Here is a 19,056-nt window from a genome sequence, read left to right on the forward strand (position 1 = left end):
TGTAGTATTTCTTGAATTAAGGATGCAGTAGAAATAAAAGATTCCATTTAATGCATTTTTCTTCTCTTGGCTCCATGGGATGCTTCAAGATGCTTTGGTTGTTCCCTGTTACCTTCAAACAGATATTAACTGTACTTTTCCATATTTTTAAGGTAGTTCTCACTAGGAGGGTTAGTCTCATACAGACTTGTTTGTCATAGAAGAAAGCAGAAGTTCTCTTTCTTTTATGGCCTTATCAAGGATGATGAGTTGATCAGAAATCTATTCCATTTAATGTATTAGCCTTACTCTTCACCTCTCAGGTGTGTCAGTTTATGCTGATGCATAATAAATCATCACCAAAACTTAGTACTTTAAAACAACAACCATTTATTTGCTTATGATATGGATTAGCAATTTGGGCTAGGCACAGCCAAGCAGTTCTTTTCCATGTGGTGTTAACTGAATTCATTAATGTATTTTCAGTTAGTTCACAGGCTGGTTAGGGGATAGCTCATGTGCCCTCATTTGTATTTTTGTCAGTGGACATCTTGATTCTCTACTTTGTGGCCTCCAATAGGGTAGCTCCGGTTTCTTGTTGTTCAGTTGCCCAGTCGTGTCCGATGTTTTGAGACCCTTGCACTGCAGCACACCAGGTCTCCCTGTCCCTCACCATCTCCCAAAGTTTGCCCAAGTTCATGTCCACTGCATTGGTGATGCCATCCAGCCATCTCATCCTCTGACACCCTCTTCTCCTTCTGCCCTCAGTCTTTCCCAGCAACAGGGTCTTTTCCAATGAGTTGACTGTTTGTACCAGATGACCAAAATACTGGATGCTTCAGCATCAGTCCTTCCAATGAATATTCAGGGTTGATTTCCCTTAAGATTGACTGGTTTGGTCTCCTTGCTGTTCAAGGGATTTTCAGGAGTCTTCTCTAGCACTAGAGTTCAAAGGCATCAATTCTTTGGCACTCTGTCTTCTGTATGGTCAAGTTCTCAAAACCATATATGACCACTGGGAAGACCATAGCATTGACCACGTGGACTTTTGACAGCAGAATAATGTCTCTGCTTTTCAACACACTGTCTAGGTTTCTCATAACTTTCCTGCCAAGAAGCAACTGTCTTCTGTTTTCATGGCTGTAGTCACCATTCTCAGTGATTTTAGAGCCCAAGAGGAAATCTGTCACTATTTCCACCTTTTCCCCTTCTATTTGCCATGAAGTAATTGGGCCGGATGCCATGATCTTCGTTTTTTTAATATTTAGTTTTAAGCTGGTTCTTTCACTCTCCTCCTTCACCCTCATCAAGAGGGTCTTTAATTTCTCTTCACTTTTTGCCATTAGAGTGGTATCATCCACATGTCTGAAATTGTTGATGTTTCTCCCACCTACCTAATTCCAACTTCTAACTCATCCAACCTGGCATTTCTCATGATGGGCTCAGCATATAGGTTAAGCAAACGGGGTGACAACAGACATCCCTGTCGTACTCCTTTCTAAATCTTGAACCAATCAGTTGTTCCATACAGGGTTCTAACTGTTTCTTCTTGACCTGCATACAGGTTTCTCAGGAGACAGGTAAGATGGTCTGGCATTCCCATCTCTTTAAGAGCTTTCTGCAGTTGTTATGATCCACACAGTCAAAGGCTTTAGCCTCAGGTTTCTTACTTGGTACTTATGAGGTCTCTGATTGCATCATATTTGCTATGTCACCTTGACCAATGCCCAGAATTCAAATTCTTGATCATATTGGAGGTGACTGTACCAGGACATGAATATGAGGTGAGATTCATTGAGGGCATTAATGTTACAATCCATCACACCAAGTAATATAATGTCTCAGCTTATCTAAAAGAAGCACACCACCCCTTACTTTAAAGAAAACTCTAGCTGTAGGAATTTCATTCTGTTTTTTAGGAGACCTTTTTAGACTACCTAAATAATTATATATATTTTACTACTGTCCCATTTGAGAATGGGCCAATTTGGGTCACCAGCTTGTCACCAGAAAAGAGGTTAGGACATCAGATTTGAGTAGTACTCAATAAACATAAAACAAGATATTTTGTTGAGCCAGCAAAACAACTTTTCCATCTAATTTAACTCTCAATCAACTAAAAGAATGCAGTTACACCTGTGGTAGTTTTATTAAATTGTAAACAAAATATTTAACTTGATTTTGGAATTCTTGTCTCCCTTTTTAGAAAGAAAATGCCTCAAAATATTGTCTCTAATTCCTTTTCAGAAGTTGAAATGTAAAACATTATTATTTGAGAGGAATTTGTGGTATATAAGCTTCCCTGGTGGCTCAACTGGTATCAGAATCCAGCTGAGAATCCCCCTGCAATGTGGGAGAATTGGGTTCGATCCCTGGGTTGGGAAGATCCCCTGGAGAAGGGAAAGGCTAACCACTCCAGCTTTCTGGCCTGGAGAATTCCATGGACTGTATAGCCAAATAGGTATAAACAATATTTTTAATCCTTAAAATGAGCTGTTTATATGGTGGCATTAAAGTAGTGAATACTCTTGTTTTCCTCAGCCCTTGCTGCCATCCCAGTACTGGTACTACATTTTGGAGATGAGTTTTTATTGGTCTCTCTTATTTAGCCTTGGCTCTGATATCAAGAGAAAGGTAAGTGTCTTATTTACAAAGCTGCTTTATCCATTTTTTTCAAAAATGTTCATCCCCCTTCCCCAAATCATAATCTTTAAATTATATTTTTTGTGTTCTTAGTTTTAGTTGATAAGTTTTTGTTTTTTTTTTTACTTTTATAGCACATAGAATAGTGCAAATATGCTTGTTATTTTGTGACTTGATCAGTATTTGTAGTGAAATATTATAAAAACTTTAACTTTGAAGTTCCACTCTTGTTCCACGAGAAAAGGACTCTCCTTTACGATGTCTGTTCCTTTCTCTTGGTTTGGGAATGTAGTGTTCTGCGGTGCAAAGACGAAAAGTGCTAGTAGCTTTAATTCTAGAACTGTATCTTTTAGTTGATTACAGACTACTTTATTCTTTCATGTATTCAGTGACTTTGAAAACATTTTTTTTGCTTTAATTTATCCAAGATTCTTGTTAGGAAATACTGCTTCAGGCACTATTAGCTTTGCTTTATTTGCAGGGAAACTGAGTCACAGGCATGCTAAATGCATCCTCTGAGGTCACAAAGTAAGGTATTTTTAGGAACTGTTTGGTTGCTACTGATTCCTGTTTGCTGGTACAGAAAATCATATTAGACTCTCAGTGCAGGCACAGATTTCCTCGTGTACACTAGCAGTACAGGGCAAATGACAGATACTCTTGGTGTGTACTTTATATTTTATGCTCTATATAAAACATCAATTTGTAGCAAAATTCGTATGATAAATAAAATTCAGTGGAATTCGTATTAAGGAGCTAAAACTAAGCTGGCTTGACTAAATGATGTTTAAATGATGGTGTACATTATCTACCACTAAGGGGCACAGTCATCTGCTCAACTGAAGATCTAAAAAGAAACTTACAGAATAAACCATGAGAACATAGTGTGGAAACTCTGATTGAAATGATTTCCTTTTCGAGAAAACTTGATCACTATAGTTTAATTATTATTAACTTAGTTTAGGCTATGAATATATCAAATTTTAATTGAGGCATTTTCTCAAGGGATAGAATTGAAAATAATCATTATTTAGAAGGTATTAATAGACAGATTCAGATAGGATGACCCCATAATCATCCTTTTCCCACTTTTGAGCCTTTGATTTTTTTCAATAGTCGCTTTCTCTTTATTATTTACAGGTTTATAGCACCTTTCAAAAAATTAAATGTAGGTATACATCATATATTTAAAAATACATACTTTCAGAGACAAAAAACTGTTAAGAATTGGGTAAAGCACAGGCTCTGAAGTCACACTGTCTAAGTGTAGATCCCGTTTTCACCACTCATTAACATTTCAAGCTAGTTGATTACATTCACTAAACTTAATCTCCTCATATATAGAGTTAAAAATAGTTTCTATCTCCTCCAGTTGTTGTGAGGATTAAACAAGTTAATCCATTTAAATCATTTTCTGGTATATAGAAAGTACTCAACAAATTAGGCTGGTATTGTTATTTTATTTTATTTTTTTTACTTTGGATACAAGGAAACTGAAATTTTATGTTTTTTAAAAAACATTAAAAAAAATTTTTTTTAAATGCAAAGTCAAGTGGGCTTTAGGAAGCATTACCACCAACAAAGCTAGTGGAGGTGATGAAATTCCGGTCGAACTATTTCAAATCCTAAAAGATGATGTTGTGAAAGTGCTGCACTCAGTATGCCAGCAAATTTGGAAAACTCAGCAGTGGCTACAGGACTGGAAAAGGTCAGGTTTCATTCCAATCCCAAAGAAAGGCAATGCCAAAGAATGTTCCAACTATCACACGATTGCACTCATTTTACATGCTAGCAAAGTAATGCTCAAAATTCTCCAAGCCAGGCTTCAGCATATGTGAACCAGGAACTTCCAGATGTCCAAGCTGGTTTTAGAAAAGGCAGAGGAACCAGAGATCAAATTGCCAACATCCATGGATCATCAAAAAAGCAAGAGAGTTCCAGAAAAACATCTACTTCTGCTTTATTAACTATGCCAAAGCCTTTGACTATGTGGATCATAACAAACTATGGAAAATTCTTGAAGAGATAGGAATACCAGACTGCCTTACCTGCTTCCTGAGAAATCTGTATGTAGGTCAAGCAACAGTTAGAAACAGACATGGAACAACAGATTGGTTCATAATCAGAAAAGGAATACGTCAAGGCTGTATATTGTCACCCTGCTTATTTAACTTCTGTGCAGAGTACATCACGTGAAATGTCAGGCTTGATGAAGCACAAGCTGGAATCAAGATTGCCGGGAGAAATGTCAGTAACCTCAGACATGTAGATGATACAACTCTAAAGGCAGAAAGTGAAGAGGAACTAAAGAGCCTCTTGATGAAAGTGAAAAAGGAGACTGAAAAAGCTTGCATAAAACTCAACATTCAAAAAAATTAAGATCATGACATCTGGTCGCATCACTTCATTGCAAATAGATGGGGAAATGATGAAAACAGTGACAGACTTTATTTTCTTGGGCTCCAAAATCACTGCAGATGGTGAGTGCATCCATGAAATTAAAAGATACTTGCTCCTTGCAAGAAAAGCTATGATCAACCTATTAAAGCAGCATATTAAAGAGCAGAAACATTACTTTGCTGACAAAGGTCCTGTATAGTCAAAGCTATGCTTTTTCCAGTAGGCATGTATGGATGTGAGCTTTCTTTCTATAAAGAAAGCTGAGCGCCAAAGAATTGATGCTTTTGAACTGTGGTGTTGAAGACTCTTGAGAGTCTCTTGGACTGTATGGAGATCAAACTAGTCAATCCTAAAGGAAATCAGTCCTGAATATTCATTGGAAAGACTGATGCTGAAGCTGAAACTCCAATACTTTGACCACCTGATGCAAAGAACTGACTTATTGGAAAAGACCCTGATGCCAGGAAAGATTGAAGGCGAGAGCAGAAGGGAATGACAGAGGATGAGATGGTTGGATGGCATCACCAACTTGACAGAAATGAGTTTGTGCAAGCTCCGGGAGTTGGTGATGAATAGAGAAGCCTGGTGTGCTGCAGTTCATGGTGTCACAAAGAGTCAGACATGACTGAGCTACTGAACTGAAAAACATTTTAATGAAGATATGCACATACCATACAACTCTTCTGTCTAAATACATAATACAATGGTTTTTATAGTATATTCACAGGATTCTGCAATCATCACTACAGTCAATTCTATTTCCATCAGCTCAGATAGAAATTCTGTACCCTTGAGCGGTTGCTCCCCATTTCTTCTAATCTGTACAGACCCAGGCAGGTGCTAACCTATTTTTTGTGTCTATGCATTTGCCTCTTTTGGATATTTTATATAAATGTAGTCATACAATATATTTTTTTTTGTATTAGGTTGATGCAAAAGAAATTGTGGTTTTGCATTGTTGAACTTTCCCATTTGATATTGGAATACATTCTTAAATAAATTGTGATAATATTATACATCATTTTAATGCACATTACTCACTCTATTTTTTTTGCTAATGACTTATTACTTGCTGTTTATTTTATATTTTAGACTACGGATGTTAGGCAAAAAGCAAATTTGAGCATTTTTCTTATTCAAGTTCAAAATGAGTCGTAAAGCGGCAAAGACAGCTCGCAACATCAATGACACATGTGGCCCAGGAAACTGCTGACGAACCTTCAGTGCAGCAGTGGTTAAAGAAGTTTTGCAAAGGAGACGAGAGCCTTGCACATGAGCGCAGTGGCCGGCCATCAGAATGTGACAAAGACCAACTGAAAGCAGTCATTGAAGGTGATCCTCTTACAACTACTTGAGAAGTTGCCAGAAAACTCAGTGTCAACCACTCTGTGGTCTTCTGGCATTTGAGACAAATTGGAAAGGTGAAAAAGCTTGATAAGTGGGTGCCTCATGAACTGACTGAAAAATATTTTTTTTAATCATTGTTTTCAAGTGTCATCTTCTCTTATTCTACACAACAACAGTGAACCATTTATTGATCAGTTTGTGACAAGTTATAAAAAGTGGATTTTATATGACAACCAGAAGTGACCGGCTCAGTGGTTGGACTGAGAAGAAGCCCCAGATCACTTCCCAAAGCCAAACTTGCACCAAAAGAAGTTATGGTCACTGTTTGGTGGTCTGCTGCCTGTCTGATCTACAGCTTTCTGAATCTGAACAAAACTATTACATCTGAGAAGTATGCTCAGCAACCTAATGAGATGCATCGAAAACTGCAATGACTGCATCTGACATCGGTCAACAGAAAGGGGCCAATACTTCTCCATGACAAGGCCAAACTGAATGTCGCACAACCAATGCTTCTAAAGATTAACAAATTTGGTTATGAAGTTTTGCCTCATCCATGGTATTCTCCTGACCTCTCGCCAACTGACTACCACATCTTCAAGCATCTCAACAACTTTTTGCAGGCAAAATGCTTCTGCAACCAGCAGGAGGCAGGAAATGCTTTCCAAGAGTTTGACAAATTGAAGCACGGATTTTTATGCTACAAGAATAAACAAACTTATTTTTCACTGGCAAAAATGTGTTGATTGTAATGGTTCCTATTTTGATTAATAAAGATGTGTTTGAGCCTAGTTATAATGATTTAAAATTCACAAAAACCAGGGGGGGAGGAGCCAAGATGGCGGAGGAGTAGGACGGGGAGAACACTTTCTCCCCCACAAATTCATCAAAAGAGCATTTAAACGTCGAGTAAATTCCACAAAACAACTTCTGAATGCCGGCAGAGGACAATCAGGCACCCAGAAAAGCAACCCAACTCTTCGAAAGGAGAGAGAAGAAATACAGCTCCACCCACCAGAACACCGACACAAGCTTCCCTAACCAGGAAACCTCGACAAGCCACCTGTACAAACCCACGCACAGCGAGGAAACGCCACAATAAAGAGAACTCCACAAACTGCCAGAATACATAAAGGACACCCCAAACTCAGCAATTTAAACAAGATGAAGAGACAGAGGAATACTCAGCAGATAAAGGAACAGGATAAATGCCCACCAAACCAAACAAAAGAGGAAGAGATAGGGAATCTACCTGATAAAGAATTCCGAATAATGATAGTGAAATTGATCCAAAATCTTGAAACTAAAATGGAATCACAGATAAATAGCCTGGAGACAAGGATTGAGAAGATGCAAGAAAGGTTTAACAAGGACCTAGAAGAAATAAAAAAGAGTCAATATATAATGAATAATGCAATAAATGAAATTAAAAACACTCTGGAGGCAACAAATAGTAGAATAACAGAGGCAAAAGATAGGATTAGTGAATTAGAAGATAGAATGATAGAAATAAATGAATCAGAGAGGATAAAAGAAAAACGAATTAAAAGAAATGAGGACAATCTCAGAGACCTCCAGGACAATATTAAACACTACAACATTCGAATAATAGGGGTTCCAGAAGAAGAAGACAAAAAGAAAGACCATGAGAAAATACTTGAGGAGATAATAGTGGAAAACTTCCCTAAAATGGGGAAGGAAATAATCACCCAAGTCCAAGAAACCCAGAGAGTCCCAAACAGGATAAACCCAAGGAGAAACACCCCAAGAAACATATTAATCAAATTAACAAAGATCAAACACAAAGAACAAATATTAAAAGCAGCAAGGGAAAAACAACAAATAACACACAAGGGAATTCCCATAAGGATAACAGCTGATCTCTCAATAGAAACTCTTCAAGCCAGGAGGGAATGGCAAGACATACTTAAAATGATGAAAGAAAATAACCTACAGCCCAGATTATTGTACCCAGCAAGGATCTCATTCAAGTATGAAGGAGAAATCAAAAGCTTTTCAGACAAGCAAAAGCTGAGAGAATTCTGCACCACCAAACCAGCTCTCCAACAAATACTAAAGGATATTCTCTAGACAGGAAACACAAAAACAGTGTATAAACTCAAACCCAAAACAATAAAGTAAATGGCAACGGGATCATACTTATCAGTAATTACCTTAAACGTAAATGGGTTGAATGCCCCAACCAAAAGACAAAGACTGGCTGAATGGATACAAAAACAAGACCCCTACATATGTTGTCTACAAGAGACCCACCTCAAAACAGAGGACACATACAGACTGAAAGTGAAGGGCTGGAAAAAGATTTTCCATGCAAATAGCGACCAAAAGAAAGCAGGAGTAGCAATACTCATATCAGATAAAATAGACTTTAAAACAAAGGCTGTGAAAAGAGACAAAGAAAGTCACTATATAATGATCAAAGGATCAATCCAAGAAGAAGATATAACAATTATAAATATATATGCACCCAACACGGGAGCACCACAGTACGTAAGACAAATGCTAACAAGTATGAAAGGAGAAATTAACAATAACACAATAATAGTGGGAGACTTTAATACCCCACGTACACCTATGGATAGATCAACTAAACAGAAAATTAACAAGGAAACACAAACTTTAAACGATACAATAGACCAGTTAGACCTAATTGATGTCTATAGGACATTTCATCCCAAAACAATGAATTTCACCTTTTTCTCAAGTGCACATGGAACCTTCTCCAGGATAGATCACATCCTGGGCCATAAAGCTAGCCTTGGTAAATTCAAAAAAATAGAAATCATCCCAAGCATTTTTTCTGACCACAATGCAGTAAGATTAGATCTCAATTACAGGAGAAAAACTATTAAAAATTCAAACATATGGAGGCTGAACAACATGCTGCTGAATAACCAACAAATCACAGAAGAAATAAAAAAAGAAATCAAAATTTGCATAGAAATGAATGAAAATGAAAACACAACAACCCAAAACCTGTGGGACATGGTAAAAGCAGTCCTAAGGGGAAAGTTCATAGCAATACAGGTACACCTCAAGAAACAAGAAAAAAGTAAAATAAATAACCTAACTGTACACCTAAAGCAACTAGAAAAAGGAAGAAATGAAGAACCCCAGGGTTAGTAGAAGGAAAGAAATCTTAAAAATTAGAGCAGAAATAAATGCAAAAGAAACAAAAGAGACCATAGCAAAAATCAACAAAACCAAAAGCTGGTTCTTTGAAAGGATAAATAAAATAGACAAACCATTAGCCAGACTCATCAAGAAACAAAGGGAGAAAAATCAAATCAACAAAATTAGAAACGAAAATGGAGAGATCACAACAGACAACACAGAAATACAAAGGATCATAAGAGACTACTATCAACAATTATATGCCAATAAAATGGACAATGTGGAAGAAATGGACAAATTCTTACAAAAGTACAACTTTCCAAAACTCGACCAGGAAGAAATAGAAAATCTTAACAGACCCATCACAAGCATGGAAATTGAAACTGTAATCAAAAATCTTCCAGCAAACAAAAGCCCAGGTCCAGACGGCTTCACAGCTGAATTCTACCAAAAATTTAGAGAAGAGCTGACACCTATCCTGCTCAAACTCTTCCAAAAAATTGCAGAGGAAGGTAAACTTCCAAACTCATTCTATGAGGCCACCATCACCCTAATACCAAAACCTGACAAAGATCCCACAAAAAAAAGAAAACTACAGGCCAATATCACTGATGAACATAGACGCAAAAATCCTTAACAAAATTCTAGCAATCAGAATCCAACAACACATTAAAAAGATCATACACCATGATCAAGTGGGCTTTATCCCAGGGATGCAAGGATTCTTCAATATCCGCAAATCAATCAATGTAATACACCACATTAACAAATTGAAAAATAAAAACCATATGATTATCTCAATAGATGCAGAGAAAGCCTTTGACAAAATTCAACATCCATTTATGATAAAAACTCTCCAGAAAGCAGGAATAGAAGGAACATACCTCAACATAATAAAAGCTATATATGACAAACCCACAGCAAACATTATCCTCAATGGTGAAAAATTGAAAGCATTTCCTCTAAAGTCAGGAACAAGACAAGGGTGCCCACTTTCACCATTACTATTCAACATAGTTTTGGAAGTTTTGGCCACAGCAATCAGAGCAGAAAAAGAAATAAAAGGAATCCAAATTGGAAAAGAAGAAGTAAAACTCTCACTATTTGCAGATGACATGATCCTCTACATAGAAAACCCTAAAGATTCCACCAGAAAATTACTAGAAATAATCAATGACTATAGTAAAGTTGCAGGATATAAAATCAACACACAGAAATCCCTTGCATTCCTATACACTAATAATGAGAAAACAGAGAGAGAAATTAAGGAAACAATTCCATTCACCATTGCAATGGAAAGAATAAAATACTTAGGAATATATCTACCTAAAGAAACAAAAGACCTCTATATAGAAAACTATAAAACACTGGTGAAAGAAATCAAAGAGGACACTAATAGATGGAGAAATATACCATGTTCATGGATTGGAAGAATCAATATAGTGAAAATGAGTATACTACCCAAAGCAATTTATAGATTCAATGCAATCCCTATCAAGCTACCAACAGTATTCTTCACAGAGCTAGAACAAATAATTTCACAATTTGTATGGAAAAACAAAAAACCTCAAATAGCCAAAGCGATCTTGAGAAAGAAGAATGGAACTGGAGGAATCAACCTACCTGACTTCAGGCTCTACTACAAAGCCACAGTTATCAAGACAGTATGGTACTGGCACAAAGACAGAAATATAGATCAATGGAATAAAATAGAAAGCCCAGAGATAAATCCACGTACCTATGGACACCTTCTGTTTGACAAAGGAGGCAAGAATATACAATGGATTAAAGACAATCTCTTTAACAAGTGGTGCTGGGAAATCTGGTCAACCACTTGTAAAAGAATGAAACTAGACCACTTTCTAACATCATACACAAAAATAAACTCAAAATGGATTAAAGATCTAAACGTAAGACCAGAAACTATAAAACTCCTAGAGGAGAACATAGGCAAAACACTCTCTGACATACATCACAGCAGGATCCTCTATGACCCACCTCCCAGAATATTGGAAATAAAATCAAAAATAAACAAATGGGACCTAATTAACCTTAAAAGCTTCTGCACATCAAAGGAAACTATTAGCAAGGTGAAAAGACAGCCTTCAGAATGGGAGAAAATAATAGCAAATGAAGCAACTGACAAACAACTAATCTCAAAAATATACAAGCAACTCCTACAGCTCAACTCCAGAAAAATAAATGACCCAATCAAAAAATGGGCCAAAGAACTAAATAGACATTTCTCCAAAGAAGACATACAGATGGCTGACAAGCACATGAAAAGATGCTCAATATCACTCATTATCAGAGAAATGCAAATCAAAACCACTATGAGGTACCATTTCACACCAGTCAGAATGGCTGCGACCCAAAAGTCTACAAATAATAAATGCTGGAGAGGGTGTCGAGAAAAGGGAACCCTCTTACACTGTTGGTGGGAATGCAAAGTAGTATAGCCACTATGGAGAACAGTGTGGAGATTCCTTAAAAAACTGGAAATAGAACTGCCTTATGATCCAGCAATCCCACTGCTGGGCATACACACTGAGGAAGCCAGAAGGGAAAGAGACACGTGTACCCCAATGTTCATCACAGCACTGTTTATGATAGCCAGGACATGGAAGCAACCTAGATGTCCATCAGCAGATGAATGGATAAGAAAGCAGTGGTACATATACACAATGGAGTATTACTCAGCCATTAAAAAGAATACGTTTGAATCAGTTCTAATGAGGTGGATGAAACTGGAGCCTATTATACAGAGTGAAGTAAGCCAGAAGGAAAAACATAAATACAGTATACTAACGCATATATATGGAATTTAGAAAGATGGTAACAATAACCTGGTGTACAAGACAGCAAAAGAGACACTGATGTATAGAACAGTCTTATGGACTCTGTGGGAGAGGGAGAGGGTGGGAAGATTTGGGAGAGTGACATTGAAACATGTAGAATATCATGTAAGAAACGAGTTGCCAGTCCAGGTTCGATGCGCGATACTGGATGCTTGGGGCTGGTGCACTGGGACAACCCAGAGGGATGGTGTGGGGAGGGAGGAGGGAGGAGGGTTCAGGATGGGGAACACATGTATGCCTGTGGCGGATTCATTTTGATATTTGGCAAAACTAATTCAATTATGTAAATTTTAAAAATAAAATAAAATTAAAAAAATAAATAAAATTCACAAAAACCTCAATTACATTTGCACCAACCTAATATCTGGCTTCTTTCCCTTAGCATGATGTTTTCAAAGTTCATTCATGTTCTGGCATACATCAGTACTTTATTCCTTTTTATTAATGAATAATATTCCATTATGTGGAAATACTACATTTTGTTTATCTATTTATCAATTAATATCTGGGTTGTTTCTGCCTTTTTGGCTATTATGAATGATGCTACTGTGAACATTTATATGAAAATTTTTACATGAACATACATGTTTATTCTTCTCAGATATATACCAAGGGGTGGAACTGCTGGACTATATAGCAGTCCTATGTATAACCTTTAGGGGAATTGTCAGACTATTTAACAAAGCAGCCATGCCATTTTACATTCCTACCAGTAACGTATAATGGTTCCAACTTGACAACATTCTAGCCAGTGCTTATTTTTGTTTGTTGCTTTGTTTAGTATTAGCAAAATACTTCAATATTTCACTAATGTAGTTATTCCACTTTTACTTGTTACTTATTTCATATGCAGTAACTCTATTTTAATGGTTGTGTAATTTTATTACATCTGTCTTGGAATTAGGCAGGAAATTAACAATAAAGGTAAATGTACATAGGAATATGCTTATGTATATATATGTCTTTCATATGTGTGTAAAGTGTACATATATCTGGTGTAGAGCAGTGGGAAGAACAGCAGATATTAGGACTTAGATGGCAACTATTCAGTGTTATCTCAAAGTTAAATGACTTCATCAATGAGGATAACACTTGTTCTATCTCTCTCATAAGAATTGTGTTTAAGAATGAAAGTGAAAGCATTTTACAAATTTCAAAATATGCAGATGTAAGTTGTTAGTTTTTAAATTATTATTATTATCTATTCAACTGATTGGAAAATAGCTGCATTTACTTAATGGTCTCCATTTGCCCTCATTATGTAGGATTTTCTAGCTAATGTCATCCACCACCTGGCTGCTGTCAGTTTGATGAGCTTCTCTTGGTGTGCTAATTATATTCGCAGTGGGACCCTCGTGATGATTGTACATGATGTGGCCGATATTTGGCTAGAGGTAAATGTTTGCCATTAAAAACTAATAACAGTACTATGTCCTGGGTTAACCGTGACTCTTTATAGGAAGAACTCTCTGTGAGTGATTTAGCAGAGCTCTCAGTTCTGAAAACACCTAAAGTCTGTGGATATCTCTAGGTCCTCAGGTCTTTCAGGCTCAAAGAAAGGAAAGCTTTCAGTTTTTAGTTTCTAATCTTTTTTCTCCATGGTAATCCAGAGAGAGGGGTTATTTTGTGGGATTCTATTTCTGCAACGTGCACGCAGATACTAGCTTAGGAAGTAAGCTGAGGTATCTGAAGAAAAAATGAATTCTCATCTTTTAAAAGGAAAACTTGGACTATGGCATTGTGGATTTTTAAAGCTGATTGGCCCCATATATTCACTTAAGCCAAAGTTAAATAGGCACTGAATGCTTGCACTGCCCTGCATGTTCCTCCTCCAGCTTTAAGGAATGAGAATTAATGTTTATTTAAATGATATTTATTTTCTAAGGAAGCAATGTTTCAGAGCAGGAGACTTTAAAACAAGAGTCCCTAATCTCTAGTTATACAAAATATAAGAAACAAAGCAAAATTAGGATTGTTTCCTCTACGTGTTTCTGTTGTGTATCGGTTCTGTTTACCCTGAGACAGTGGGTCCTGCTATACTTAGAGCCACATTATTCACTATTTACATATACTCATTCATAATGAAAGTGAAAGTTGCTCAGTCAGGTCCGACTCTTTGTGATCCCATGGATTGTACAGTCCATGGAATTCTCTAGGCCATAATACTGGCGTGGGTAGCCTTTCCCTCCTCCAGGGGATCTTCCCAACCCAGGGATTGAACCCAGATCTCCCACATTGCAGGTGATTCTTTACCAGCTGAGCCACAGGGGAAGCCTGAGCTGGGGGAAATGATACTAACATATTTGCATTCAGGATAACCTCTTGAAGGGCTAATAATTAAATGTGAGTTGATATGGAAGAAATTAATAAGATCTTGTTCTTTTAGATCAGAATTCAGCCAGTTCAGTTCAGTTCAGTTGCTCAGTCGTATCCGACTCTTTGCAACCCCACGGACTGCAGCACGCCAGGCTTCCCTGTCTATCATTAACTCCCTGAGTCCACTCAAACTCATGTCCATTGAATCATTGATGCCATACAACCATCTCATCATCTGCTGTCCCCTTCTCCTCCTGCCTTCAATCTTTCCCAGCATCAGAGTCTTTTCAAATGAGTCAGCCCTTCGCATCAGGTGGCCAAAGTATTGGAGTTTCAGCTTCAACATCAGTTTTCCAGTGAATATTCAGGACTCATTTCCTTTAGGATGGGTTGGTTGGATCTCCTTGCACTCCAAGGGACTCTCAAGAGTCTTCTCCAACATCACAGTTCAAAAGTATCAATTATTTGGCACTCAGCTTTCTTTATAGTCCAACTCTCACATCCATACATGACTACTGGACAAACTATAGCCTTGCTGGATTCAGCAAACTTTTTGGCAAAAAGATCAGATCAGATCAGATCAGTCGCTCAGTGGTGTTTGACTCTTTGCGACCCCATGAATCGCAGCACTCCAGGCCACCCTGTCCATCACCAACTCCCGGAGTTCACTGAGACTCACATCCATCGAGTCAGTGATGCCATCCAGCCATATCATCCTCTGTCGTCCCCTTCTCCTCTTGCCCCAAAAAGCCAGGTAGTAAATCTAGCTTTGTGGACCTCATACAGTCTCTTGTCACATATTCTTCTTTTTCTGTTGTTTTTCCTTTTCTTTTATACTCCTTTAAAAATGTGAAAACCATTCTTACCATTCTTAGCTCAAGGGGCTGAGAAGCTTTAGTCCCTAGGCTGAATTGTGATTTGCCAAATCCTGTTGTAGGTGTACCCAGAAGTCATTTGAAGACATTTCAAAGAAATTGGCTACTGTTAAAATTGGCTAAGTACAGAATTGTGTTTCTTGTATGTAGCCATAATTAGACATGTAAATCCAGTTCTAAGGGTAAAGATTATTATATGTGCTTCAGAGCAGCAAATGACTTAGCAGAAGGAGGATTATGCCAGTTCTTCCATGTGTTGCTCTCTGAATGTAGTCATCTCTGTTATAATCACCTCCTCCTCCAATCATATCTCAGTAACCCTTCCTGAAAATTAAGACCACATTGGCTATGACTTTAAAACTTTGTGCTACTCTGTGTTAACTAAAAGGGAGATTAGGTATTAGGACTGGGAATAAGCACCGTGTTGTCCCTGCCTACCCTGACATTGATATGACATAGGTTCCCTAGGTGACCTGTTTAGACCTTCCTAAAGATGGAGACTATTAATCTTTCCTGTTCCTCAAAAGAATTATTGGGTCATTTCTTAGTTCTTTCTTTGCAAGGAAGAACAGCTTCAGCATCTACAGTTTTTACTCATAAGCAGTCTTGTGCCTTCTTCATGTATCTTCATGATCCTCTTTTTCTACATGTTAAGTTTGGATCCAGGACCCAACACTTTAACAATATCTTGACTGCAAAGGAGAGAGGTTACTGTCTGATTCCATCTTTGCACAGTCCAGCATAGGTGGCATGTGTATGGGCCCAAAGAAGTGCTACTTTGCCAACTCAAGTGGCTCTCTTCACATCTATGCATATCTCCAGCTTCCTGCTGGGCCTGGCTGCCGACCCTTCAAACAGCTCCCTCTATTCCAAGCCCTGTAACCTTCTGGCTTTCTCCCCATATCCAAGTTGGGCCTCACTGGCATGCCAGCCTTCCATTTCAGCAGTGAAGGCTACTTCCTTTTGGGCCTCTGCTAACCCTATAGTCTGATCACATTCCTACCCCTTGGTAAGTAGGGAAAAGTATGGAAAATGCAATGTAAACCATTCCTGAAGTGTATTAAGCTACTTCTCTTGTTCTAGATGGACCTTGACTTTCCTGGGAGATTTCAGTTCTAAAACTGGCAGGCCTAAGCCACACTTCTGCCCAGCTTCCACACCCACCTTCAGACACTTTCCCATTCAGCCTTGAGCTACACTGGATAAAGCAAGAGAATCCTCATTACATTAATACCACATTAAACAGCACTTTGTATAATTCTTTTTACTCAACACAAATCATATGAACATTACAGACTAGCATGAAGTAAGCAGGAAAAATCAAGTGCTTGAAACTCTGCTTCAACCAGGATAGGGCCCTAAGGGCTGCCTCCTAACTCCACTCTTTATCATCTGCCTGAAAGTAGCTGCCTTGATTGCAGCGTGCCCAGCCCAGCCCAGGGCTTCACTTATATCCCAGCCTTTCTTCAGTCCAGCTCTCCTCCCACTTAAATGTAGGAATTCAATAAATGTCAAGCTAACATACATGGTAAAAGTAGTTATGCTAATTTGTAGTGCTTATGTAATACAAGAGTAATATTACAGTCATTCTAGCTAATTTTTTAAATGTTGTATTATGCAAGGTTCCAAACATATGACAAGGTAAAGAATATAATGGGTCCAATGGACCCACCATCCAGCTTTAATAGTTATTAATGTGGCCAATCTTATTTCATCTACTTTTTATCCATAACCCAACTCGCACCAAGATTTTGAAGCAAATCCCAGGTATAATTTAATTTATAGATATTTAATTTTACACAACTATCACCCTATCTGAATGCAATTTCTTTCTATTTCCTCAGTCTGCTAAGATGTTTTCTTATGCCGGATGGAAGCAAACCTGTAACACCCTGTTTTTCATCTTCTCCACCGTGTTTTTGATCAGTCGCCTCATTATTTTTCCCTTCTGGTGAGTAAACAAGCTGCTGTGTATGCCTTTGGTCGCTATGCTGAGGTCGCCTTGCATGTTGTTCAGGTTGGAGCATTGCCCTTTCTTTCTCACACTGATCTCCAGCTATTTGTGCCAAGTTTAGCTGGACAGAAGAATGTGAGCAGTCATTTTTATAGATAATTAAAACCACACCTTCTAATGTGAAAGGCTTGCTACAAAGGAATATAAAAGATGTGTGACCAGTGGAAAGCGGCATCTCTTACTCTATGTCTGCTCTCATGAACATGGATCTTTTTTGCAATTAACAACTTTTCCAGTTATTCAGTGAAATGTCATTGGTCAGTTATCAGCTCTTTAAAAGAGAGGCAAATTCTGTGTTAAAATTGCAATAGTTATAACCACCATTAATTGAATGCCAGGCATTGGATTAGGCCCTTAATACATCTTGGCACTAGCTATACAGCAAACCATAAAGATAAGTGTCATCACTTCCACTTCACGTATGAGGAAACTGATGCTGATTTCATTCTTCCAGATCTCTGGTCCTAACAGTGGTATGGACCACTGGCTCTTGCTCAGTCTGTTGATTTTGTTTAGCCAAGAGCTGGCAGTGTAGAACTTATGTTGTGTCTCTCCTGACAGCCTTTCCTTCAGCAAGTGCAATTTCCCATGTGTCGATTGACAGAAACCAGAGGAAAAATGTGAGGAAGACTTTGAGGGTTTGGAAAGAACAGCTTAAAACTAACTGTAGTTTGGGGCTAGCCTAGGAGTTTCAGATACTCTCAACAGAAAAACTAATGTTGTTGGAAGTCCTAGGTTCCAGGGGAAAGAGATGGAGACCCAGGTTGCAGGGCTGATTCCTTGTGAGAGGAGAGCACACAGGAAGACTGGTTAGAGAGTTCAAAGGGTGCTGGCCACTCTCTGGAAGCCAGCTGCATTCTTTAACATAAGACTGGGTGTCTTGATTAGATACTTTTTTCTAGAGAGAAACAGCAGAGTGCAGTGATGCATTTCATGGGTGCAAGTCAGTCCTTGCTGCAAACTTACTACCTGTGCGATCTTGTACAGATTAGATCAATTTTCTCTGCTTCAGTTTCTCATCTGTAAAATGTAAGGATTGTCATGAGGCTTAAGTGAGATAATAAATATTAAATAGCTTAGAACAGTGTCTGGAACATAGTAAAGACTCAGTAAATGCCAGCTGTTATTACTGAAATTATTCATGAGTCTCTGAGAATTTGGAGTTTAATTCAGAATCAAATCTGAGATGCATGTTTAAGATGCTCTTCTTGGTTGATGAATCATATTACCATCACTTTCACTTTGGCTGATCAAGTGTGTTTGTGAAATTAGAATATTGTACAGTATTGATAGGATAAGAATTGACTTGCAGATAGCAGTTAAGTTGTGGCTTTTTAGTGTGACTTTCATGGTGCTCTGAATCTAGCATATGCCCACTGCTTATTTTGTTTCAAAGGTACCATGTGTTCCAGTTATCTATAGCTGTAAAACAAACCTTTTAAAAAGCTTAGTGGCTTAACACAGTAGTGAGCAATTTTTTTCTATAAAG

General features: G+C 37.9%; 1 protein-coding gene across 2 annotated transcripts in view; it reads left to right on the top strand.

Moving 5' to 3' along the window:
* Positions 1 to 19,056, top strand: part of CERS3 (ceramide synthase 3) — a 169,978-nt gene that overhangs the window by 74,100 nt on the left and 76,822 nt on the right. For both annotated transcript variants that reach the window (XM_070775012.1, XM_070775011.1), the window contains exons 7-9: positions 2,521 to 2,613; positions 13,628 to 13,756; positions 17,398 to 17,504. In XM_070775012.1, the coding sequence (XP_070631113.1) occupies positions 2,521 to 2,613; positions 13,628 to 13,756; positions 17,398 to 17,504 (329 nt within the window). The remainder of the gene's footprint in view (positions 1 to 2,520; positions 2,614 to 13,627; positions 13,757 to 17,397; positions 17,505 to 19,056) is intronic.

The sequence above is a fragment of the Bos indicus genome, chromosome 21 (genome assembly GCF_029378745.1).
Source record: "Bos indicus isolate NIAB-ARS_2022 breed Sahiwal x Tharparkar chromosome 21, NIAB-ARS_B.indTharparkar_mat_pri_1.0, whole genome shotgun sequence".
NCBI lineage: Eukaryota > Metazoa > Chordata > Mammalia > Artiodactyla > Bovidae > Bos > Bos indicus.